This window comes from Macrobrachium rosenbergii, chromosome 3, assembly GCF_040412425.1.
Source record: "Macrobrachium rosenbergii isolate ZJJX-2024 chromosome 3, ASM4041242v1, whole genome shotgun sequence".
Lineage (NCBI taxonomy): Eukaryota > Metazoa > Arthropoda > Malacostraca > Decapoda > Palaemonidae > Macrobrachium > Macrobrachium rosenbergii.
In genome coordinates, this window is record NC_089743.1 from 34021198 (window position 1) to 34031197 (window position 10000).

At 39.0% G+C, this 10000-nt stretch overlaps 1 protein-coding gene across 1 annotated transcript in view; it reads right to left on the bottom strand.

Annotated features, from left to right (window-relative positions):
* Positions 1–10000, bottom strand: part of Scsalpha1 (Succinyl-coenzyme A synthetase alpha subunit 1) — an 83860-nt gene that overhangs the window by 31116 nt on the left and 42744 nt on the right. Inside the window, exons 5-6 of the mRNA XM_067130564.1 lie at positions 9934–10000; positions 4990–5124 (exon numbers count right to left, since the gene is read on the bottom strand). The exon at positions 9934–10000 is cut by the window's right edge and continues 23 nt beyond it. Of these exons, the coding sequence (XP_066986665.1) occupies positions 4990–5124; positions 9934–10000 (202 nt within the window). The remainder of the gene's footprint in view (positions 1–4989; positions 5125–9933) is intronic.

Below are 10000 nucleotides of genomic sequence, written 5' to 3' on the forward strand. Positions count from 1 at the left end.
ACTGGTATGCCATTTGCACTGTTCTGGAGTCCAAATTCCGGAGACCTCCCTGTCTTCCACGAGAGCTACCCAACCTAGGTCTGAAGCATGAGTAAAACACTAGGTCGGGGCTCAGAGGAAGGAGGGACTCCCTTGAGACAGTCTGTCCCTTGATTTCCACCACAGCAGGTCCCATCTGATTTCCTGAGTTATTGGGAAAACAAAAGTGTCCAGAAACTTCTTCCTGTTCCAATTGGCTCGTAGATAAAACTGAAAGTTCCTCGTGCAGTCTTCCCGGAGACACAAATTGCTCTATGGAAGAGAGGATCCCTAGAAGGCTCATCCAATTGCTTGCAGAGCACGACTGAAGGGAGAGGAATATTTCCACTTTCTGGAGGCAGGCTTCAATCCTCTGGGGGGAGGGAAAAACCCAAAAAGTCAGAGTTTATCCTCATCCCCAAATATGCTATCTCCTAAGAAGGGGTCAGCTGTGACTTCTGGAAATTTATTAAAAGGCCCAACTCCTGGCCTAGAAGAATGGTCTCTTGCAGGTCCTCCATTCATGCTTCCTTTGACCGAGAATGAAGGAGCCAATCGTCCAGATAGAGCGATATGTTGACCCCCATCAGATGTAACCATTTCGCTATGGGAGTTAAGGCTCACGTGAAAACCTCGGGAGCCATGGTTAGGCTGAAGCAAAGGGCTCTGAACTGATACACCCTGTTCTTGAAAACGTACCTTAAAAACTTCAAGTCCTGATGAACTGGAACATGGAAGTGTGTCTCCCTCATGTCCACTGAAAACATCCAATCCCCCTGACGAATGGGTGCTAGGATGGATTGGCTTGTTTCCATTTTGAATTTGGTTTTCTGGACAAACAAATTCAGGGCACTTACATCCAGGAATGGCTTCCAGCCTCCTGAGGCCTTGGGAACTACGAATAATCGATTGTAAAACCCCAGAGCGCTGATATCCTCATCCACTTCAATGGCTTCTTTCTCGAGGAGGGAAGACACTTCTTGGTGAGCTGGTCAAAGGAGGCTCCCACATGAATGGGATGGAGTATCCCTCCCTCAAAACTTCCAAACTCCAGGTTTCTGCTCCTCTCGCTTCCCATTGTTCCCAAAAGCCAAGGAGCCTCGCTCCTACTGGTGTATGGAGGACTTGGGTCTCACTTAGGTAAGGGAGATTTAGAGGAGGACTTCTTGATTGCTCGAGAGGCGAACCAGGCATTAGCAAGCGGTCTGGGAAAGCCTCTTTGCCTGCCCCTACCACGAAAGGGCTGAGGTTGGACAGGAGAAACCGTCCTTGAGGAGAATGTTGGAGTTTCTCTACTGCGCCTCGCAGGCTTGAGCGAGGAGGTCCTGAGTAGATTTCTTCTGAAGGTCAGCAGAAATCTGAAGAACTGTAGCCTGTGGGAACAAATGTTGTATATCCAGAGAGGAATAAAGAAGAGTGGGTCTCTGTGAAAGGGTCACACCTTTAGTGGTATAAGAACACCACAGCTCCCTTTTCTACAAAATGTTCATAGTAAAAGGGGAAGCCAGCTCTAGTGATCTGTCTCTCATACCCTTGTCACGACAAGAGATAACACCCAAAAAACCTGGGGTGTAGTCCTCTGGGAAAAGAGGACAATCCTTGATCTTACGAGCAAGGGCACCCATTGCCCTATCTAAAAAATTAAGCACCTGCCTGTGGGCAGACCCCACCGACCTCCTTTGGGCTACCAGTTTGGCTTCTCCCAGGTTTAGGGGAGTTTGCCAGGGACCTCTGCCTAGGAGAATTGGCGGGACAGACAGCCACCTCCTCCACTGACACTTCACCAACTCTTTTAACACTGTACTTGTCCATAAGGACTTTCACTGAAGAGCATATCTGTTTCATAGTATTCACCAACAACTCAAATTTCTTATTAACTCTTGACTCAAGGCTGGCAATGGTGTCGGGATTGGGAGTAAGGGAGCTGGGAGAGGAGATGGTGGAACATAATGAGAACTGGGATTAGGAGGAATAAAAGGTAAAGAAACATTATCAGACACAGACTTAGCAGGAACCTGACTAGCTAACGTCTTTTTACTATTGGCTCTAGAAGCACCTTTCCTCTTTTTGTCTCAGTCCAGTTTTGATAAGTGGCTAAAGTTTTCCACATTTTGACATCCAAATGTTCACATTCATTACAAGTCAAGTCTGGCGAACAAATTTGACCCCTACAAGATGTGCAGAGAGTGTGCGGGTCACTAGTATTACAGCCTTTGCTGCAAAACCGAAAGCCTTGGGAACCAGAATCAGACGCAGTTGACGAGACAAAAGTCAACAAAGCTTAAGATGTCAAGATCAGAATTGTAACAGTTAAATTCTGTAGTTAGGTATGAAAAAGAACCTGACATTGTCTAAATATGCCGAAAAGGCTACCACAAAGGGAATACTTCACCAATTGTAGAACTACGACCAACTGAGAAGCTAAAGAAATCCAAAAATGCGCTGCTGCTAAGGACTGAAGTACAGCCATCAGCCGGCAGAAAGGTATTGAACTCTTTTTGCTGGCCTAGTTCCTCTCTTACCCCAAAAGTGGGCAGGGTTAGTTGCCTAACCAAAGCAACGTAGTGCTGCCACGAATTTCAAAAATTTTAGCTGCCGGTTAACAGAAACTATAGCTATGTAATTACTTGGTAATTTGTACTTATTATTAGGTAAATCATTTATTATCAACAAAACAAATAAACATATACATGTAACCATAAAATTTCTCTCATCTCAGTAAGAGATGAGAATTTATATGGTTACATGTATATGTTTATTTGTTTTGTATGATAAATAAATGTTTTACCTAATAGCAAGTACCAGTTTTCAAATAATAATAATAATAATAATAATAATAATAATAATAATAATAATAATAATAATAATAATAATAATAATAATATACAGGCAGTCCCCGGTTATCGGCAATCCGGAGCTGAAAATCGCCGATTTCCGCTTACTGGTGCCGATAATTGGGTATTGGCGCTGATGCATACCTAACAGAGGCTCCGATAACCGAAAATCTTCTATTTTCAGTGCCGATAATTGGCCCTGAAAAGGTGATTTTCGGTTATTGTCACGCTGTCAGAACGGAACCCACACCAATAACTGGGGACTGCCTGTAACTGTATTTACAAAATTTATACATTTCTATAATAAATTATGTTATTTTAAACAAACAAATATCATTTCCTGAACTTTTATGAAACTTTGAAGAGAAGGGTGAGGGCAAAGCTGTCAAATATGTCAATTGTTGCCCACAGTGTGTCAAAGGATTTCTACGTACTATCTGTCTCTCTCTCGCTCTTTCTTTTTCCTTCATAAAACATGAATTCCATCTTTTGATATCTAACGTAAGAATAACCTCTCTCTCTCTCATTATTCTCTTTGTCTCCATAATAATTCATAAATAATTTAACTTGATGTTCAAGTAAGGACAACTCTCTCTCTCTCTCTCTCGTTATTCTCTCTGTTTCTGTACTAATTGATAAATAATTTCACTCTCTTAAGGACAACCCTTCTCTCTCTCTCTCTCTCTTTTGTAGTTAGGGCTCACACATTTTAACAAGTTATTATTTCTCTGTACATTTTTACCTGTACAGTAGATAGTTTAAATTGATCTAATTTTACCTATATCGTCTACGAACTGTAAAAGCGCTAGTGTGGCAAATACGTTCTAAAACACAGTGACATAATAACTAAGTTGTATTAGTCCAAATAAAAAACAGTTTGTTCATGAAAAAGCATTTCAGAACAAAGAAAAAGAGATGTAGAATAAAGAAGCTCTTATAAACGAGGTTGAGAAGACTTCTAAAAATAGATCGGTCAGAAGGGGAGAGAGAAAAATTCTTTCCCAACCCTCTATTTTCATATCAACCATTTATTTCTTTTTTTAAAGGTAATGTATTAAGCTAACTTTTAAATGAAATTGCAGTAACTTTACTATCATTTAAAAGTTATTAGCTTAATAATTTTGGAGCATGATTAGGGTCATATTTAGTGTTTAAATTTTAGAAATAAGCATTTATTTAGAGACTGTGCCAAACTTACACGAAAATTCGCCTTGTGCGAGGGCTTCTGGAACCTAACCTTGCGTAAGTTCGGGGTATGACTGTACTTTCTAATACATTAAGCTCACCAAAGGAAATATTTCAACACTCAAGACCCACTTTTCTCTTTTTATCTCCTTTCACTATCTAACCATTTTTATTAGGATTTCCCTCCAATGATGAGCGGAAATTCCTGTCCACCTATTAGTAAGTCTTGATTTTGAGTACAAACTTGTCAACTTCCACCTTTCCTCAAGCTTCAAACACTGTTTCTTGACTTTCTGAATTAGGCATCTCTGTCTGGTGACTTTCTGAATTAGGCATCTCTGTCTGTAAATTAAATTCCAGTGTTATGTATAATGAACTATGAGGTAAGTTATCTTCTGCACTCTAGGTTTTCAAGATAGTGACATTCATCTCTCCAAAACACAGATGTGTTGAGTGCGTGTGAGATGGATGTCAGCATCATGAGGTGCATATTCTCCATCCTTGTCTCCCAGTTCCCTATAGACCTCCCAAAAGCCAACATGTGCACGAAAAATGATTGTCTTTGCTACCTGGACCAAGGCACGGTACTGAGCCCGGTACTGCATCCTAATACTGGCCCTGCAGGCTCTGCCACCAGAATGTCAAGCTAAGCAGGCCTACTGCCTATCACTTCCAAGGGAGAGGGGCCCCTACATTATCTTCAATGAAATGCATTTCTGCTCCAATGATCTCCATGCAACTTAAAAGTAAGGAAGTAAATAAATGGTAAGCAGAAATAGTAGTTTATACGAAATGAAACTAAACTGAGACAGCCCAGTGGGAAGACCCTAAAGAAAAGGATAATAAAGAAAGACAAAGCAATGGACATGGAATGTTGCTAAAACTTTTAATATGATACTTGTGGATAGTAAAGCCTATGCAATAATCATAACACAACCTTACAGATACTTACACTTTCTAAAGCTTTAATTTTGTCCTCTGCTCCTCCTTTACCCCCTGAAATGATGGCACCTGCATGACCCATACGACGACCAGGGGGGGCAGTGAGACCTGCAATGAATGATACAACAGGCTTGGCCCCTTCTCCCTGGAAAAAATGATAATTTCATTACTTTTCACACAATTTTTCTATTTCACTGATAACTTTCTATCAAAATTTCCTAAAACAAATTAGGAACACTCAAAATATTCATAAAATAAGAAACAAATCATTAAGAATGATGAACAACTTTGGGCTGACCCAAAGGATTTTTTAATAATAACATTGCATTTCTTTATAAAGCATTTCTTTATAAAAAAAAATTTAAAGATATGGCAAACCCAAAAATTAAATAGAAAAAATTTCCAAAACTGATTTGTTTCCAATACAGTGGCTCTTAAACAGAGAGTTGGGAGTCAGCCCCTCCCAGTAAATAAAAAAACCCAATATGTAACAAAGACTGGCATACAGCCTAGATGATACAGTACTCTGGAGCCAACTTCCATAGCTTATAGTGAACAGCAATTCTATATTAAGTAATCAGCAGCCTATTTTAACTGGTATTTTGTAATTATCATTCAAATTAATATACAGTAATGCAGGACAGTCCAGCATTTAATTCAGCAATATAGTGTTAAATGCAGATCATTTGCTATCTGACTACTTGTACATGTGGATGTATGCATTGGATTATGGTAAAATATGCACTTACAGCAGTGCCCCTCCCCTCCTCACAAGTACAGTATTCTTACTGACACTTGATGCAGTACGGTACAGGCAGTCCCCAGTTTACATCAGGGGTTTCGTTCCTATGCCGCGCCATAGGCCAAAAAAATGGCGTAACCAGAGACATCATCGAAAATCGTAAGAATGCAGGCTTTTTTCTTTTGGTTTAGCTTCCCAAACAGTTATGAGTGCAAATTTTCAACTGTTTGAGGGAATATGAGACTTTTTTTTTGATTTCCTCTGTAACTTGGTTTGCTTTTGATATAATGCAAACTCAACTCTTGTCTTACCATGTTGTTTGTTCTTTTATTGTTATATAGTTTTTCTGTTATACATCCAAGTAGAGAGGGCCTCGTTTTTCTGTTATACATCCAAGTAGAGAGGGCCTGCCTCTTGCCACCAATGAGGCAGGCCCTCTCTACTTGGATGTGTAACAGAAAAGAGATATAACGATAAAAGAACAAACAACATGGTAAGACAAGAGTTGAGTTTGCATTATATCAAAAAGCAAAACCAAGTTACAAAGGAAATCAAAGAAAAAGTCTCATAGACTAAAACAAGTTGAAAACAACCGCACAGCATAACTGTGTAGGAGCAACTATGTAGCAAGAAAGAGCAAAAAGTAAACAGGATAGAACATGTTGCAAGGTTGCAGTATTTCCAATGAATGAATGATTTTCAGTTATCTGGCATCATGACAACTGGGTCATTGTTGCCGATATCAATTAAATGAAACACATAGCTGCTATAAAAACAATAAAAAGATAAAAGAAAATTAATGAAATAATATATTTTTGGGAGAAGACCAGCATCGAAAATAAATTTTAAAATGCCACTGGCATCATACACTGCATCCTCTCCAAGGATCTTGACAAGGATGAACCTGCCATCTCGACCAAGAGCCTCAGAGAGGTAGCAGCTTCTAATATCCCCAAGACTGGAGAACTAATGCCAGCAAGTGCCTCACAGTCAAGGAAACCAGACAATTCACACAAAAAGGTTGATTCTCCCCAGCCATCAAAAAGCTGTGTTAGGCAAGTATGCCCAATCCTTAAGTGGCAATGAGCCGTCTCCCATCTTCTAGGAATACTGCCATAATTCCAATGAAATATAACATCCGTAATTTCTTTCATTTTATTTTCTCCTATACTATTCCAATGCTCTTGATACAAATTAATTATAAATTTTCTAGTGCGTGGTGGGAAGAAATCATTACATAAAAGTGGACACCTCCTTGGAAGTAAATCTAGAACTGCTGGTTTGACCAATCTGTCAGCTTCTTCATCTCCATGCACACCAGCATGTGCTGGAACCCAACAAAACCTAATCTGTGTTCCTTTGCATAATAATAGGTGCACCCATTGCTAAATTTTTAAAACTTAGAATTGTTAAAAATTGTAAAATTTGTTTCATCAGTAATTGTTTTTTTTTTTCAATAGCATTTAAAATCCCAAGCAACTCTGCCATAAAAATAGATGTTAAAACAAGAAGTACACCATTGTTGAAAAATTTATTATTAAAACTCCAAATCCAATGCCAGCACTGGATTTTGAGCCACCTGTGAATACACAAGTTGAATCCTTATGAACCTCACTGTGTTCCATAAATATGGAACAAATCTCTGTCATATTTTTCTTAAAACCATAAAAATATTTACAAAATTAAATTTCTGTTAATTTCCATGGTGGGGTTACTGGCATTTTATAAGGAAGCCCTCATTTCTACTAATATCAGTAGTGCCAAGTAACTGTTTACGTCTATACACGTAAGGTTGTGGACATTTAGGATGCATCTCATAGTGCCTAAAATGTCTTTCGCTTATAATTTTCAAGGCTAGAGAATTGGGAAGTCTCTGCATCCTATACCAGTAGCAAAGGACGGATGACTGGCAATGGAGTTGTAAAGGCAACTTCCCAGCATCAACCAACAGGCCTGACATTGGCGAGGTCTTGAAAGCATCAGTGGCCAGTCTAATGCCTGCATGATGTATCGGGTCATGCATTTTCAACTTGCTGGGGTCTGGGTCTGAATGAAGCCCACAAACATGGCAAAAGTGGACAACAACTGTTTTGCTAGTTGAAAGTTTAAACCCAGTTAAATCTGCCCATTTAGTGATGTTATTTACTCTAAGTTGGAGCTTTCTTTCAATAACAGACAACCTTGATCCTGCAAATGATATAGAAAGATCATCAACAAAGTGTGTGCAATACATCATCAGGAATATGAGGAGAAATACCGTTGATAGCAAGTGCAAATAGGGTACCACTAAGAATGCTATATTGCGGGACCCCTTCTTCTTGAAATTTACTTTCTGATAGAGTATTACTAACTTTAAAGCGTCGACATGTTAGAAAGGCCTTCATAAACAATGGCAGTTCTGCAAGTCCTGACTGATGGATGGTTTTAAGGATTCCATATCGCCATGTTGTGTCATAAGCCTTTTCAAGGTCAAAGAATACAGTAACATAATGCTGCTTTGATGCAAATGATTCACATATAGCCGACTAGAGACGAATCAAGACATCAATAGTAGAATGTATTTTTCGAAACCCATACTGTGCAGGTGATAAAATATATTTTTTTTAATACCCAACCAAGCCTTGCATTGACCGTCTTTTCCATCTTACAAAGACAAGCTGTCAAGGCAACTGGGCAGTAGCTTGCAAAAAGGCTAAAATTAAAGCTAGTTCCCAAACTCATGGGAAACTGTGACCACGCCAAATTCTGTTGATAATGCTAATTATGAAAAACTTGGTGTTCTTACATAAATGCTTTATTATTACATATGGAACCTCACCAGGGCCTGGGGCTGTATCTGTACATGTTGACATGGCAGAATCAAATTCTCCCTCAGTAAATGGCTTTTGTTCTTCCCTGGAACGATATTGTTATCCAGATGTTTCCAATTTCTGGGACACTTTTTCAAAATGGTCTGCTAATTTGTTACGCACTTCCAATGTACCTGTGATGTATTACCCATGAGCCTTTAATACAGGAGGAAGATTAGAGTATATTTGCCAGCTATTTTATTAACTGTTTCTCCACACAGCTGAAGGTGGAGTTCTTTTATTCACTAAGGAAACAAAGGATGACCAGGATTGGCGATGGGCTGCTTTTAATGTACAATGGAACTTTGCTCTACACTTTTTATATATTATGATGTTATGTTCTGTTCAATTTCACCGGCATCTAGTTAGAGCAGTTCTTGTGGCCCGACAAAGTAACTGGAGTTCAGGCAACCACCATGGAACTGGTCGACAGTGGAACAATCCAGTGGTTTTAAGAACAGAATGCAATCCAGCAGTGTGAAGAGTACCATTAAGTAAATCAATGGCATCATCAACACTGCTAAACTCATCCGTATCACCTTTGATTTCACTTAATTCCCTGAACTTACTCCAATCTGCTTTATCCAAGCACCAGTGAGGAGATCTATGCTCTGGTGGACGTCCTACTATTGCTTCTAATGGTTACTGATGCATGGTGTCACTAGTATGCCAGTCATCCAATGTTCTCCAGTGAAAGTTGATAAGGCACTTAGAACTAGCTATGGATAGGTCAATACATGACAAAGTACCTGTTTGTATATGAAAGTGAGTAGGCTCGCCTGCGAGTGATGCTATGAGACTTCCTTTTCTATTAGCTAAAATATCACCCCACAATGGATGTCTACTGTTCATGTCTCCTACAAGAAGAAATGGTTGGGGCATTATTTCCAAATAGGCAAAATATCTCAAAACAACAATATACTCAAAAAAACTGTGGCCACAAGGAAAAGTGAATGCGTAACAACTGGATGACGAGACTTCTAGTTTGTGCTGAAAGTTAATCCCATACGTAAAGACCGAAGGTTTGTATACGTGTAGGAACAATAAGAAAATATTTTTAACGTATTTAAGCTTTTCAATAACTATATGCTGTAAATTTCATTGCTGTATATTATTTAAAATATTTTAACATGCTTTTCTGTGATTTGGCACTTGTATGGTTTATGTATTTTTCTAGCATTTTAACATTTATAGCTGTCTGCCATACACATGCATAAAAGGGTTAAGTTTATTTTTATTTTTCTCTTTAACCTTTTTGAAAAACCATCACAACACTGAAAAAGCTTCATTTTGAAACAATTTTACTGGAGGTATTACTGTAATGAATGAACAAAGATGATGACAATACAGAAAAAAAAATTACCGAGTTATGCTCCTTTAGATATTCTGCAGCAGCTTCTTCTGCACCTCCTCCAATCTCACCAATGAGT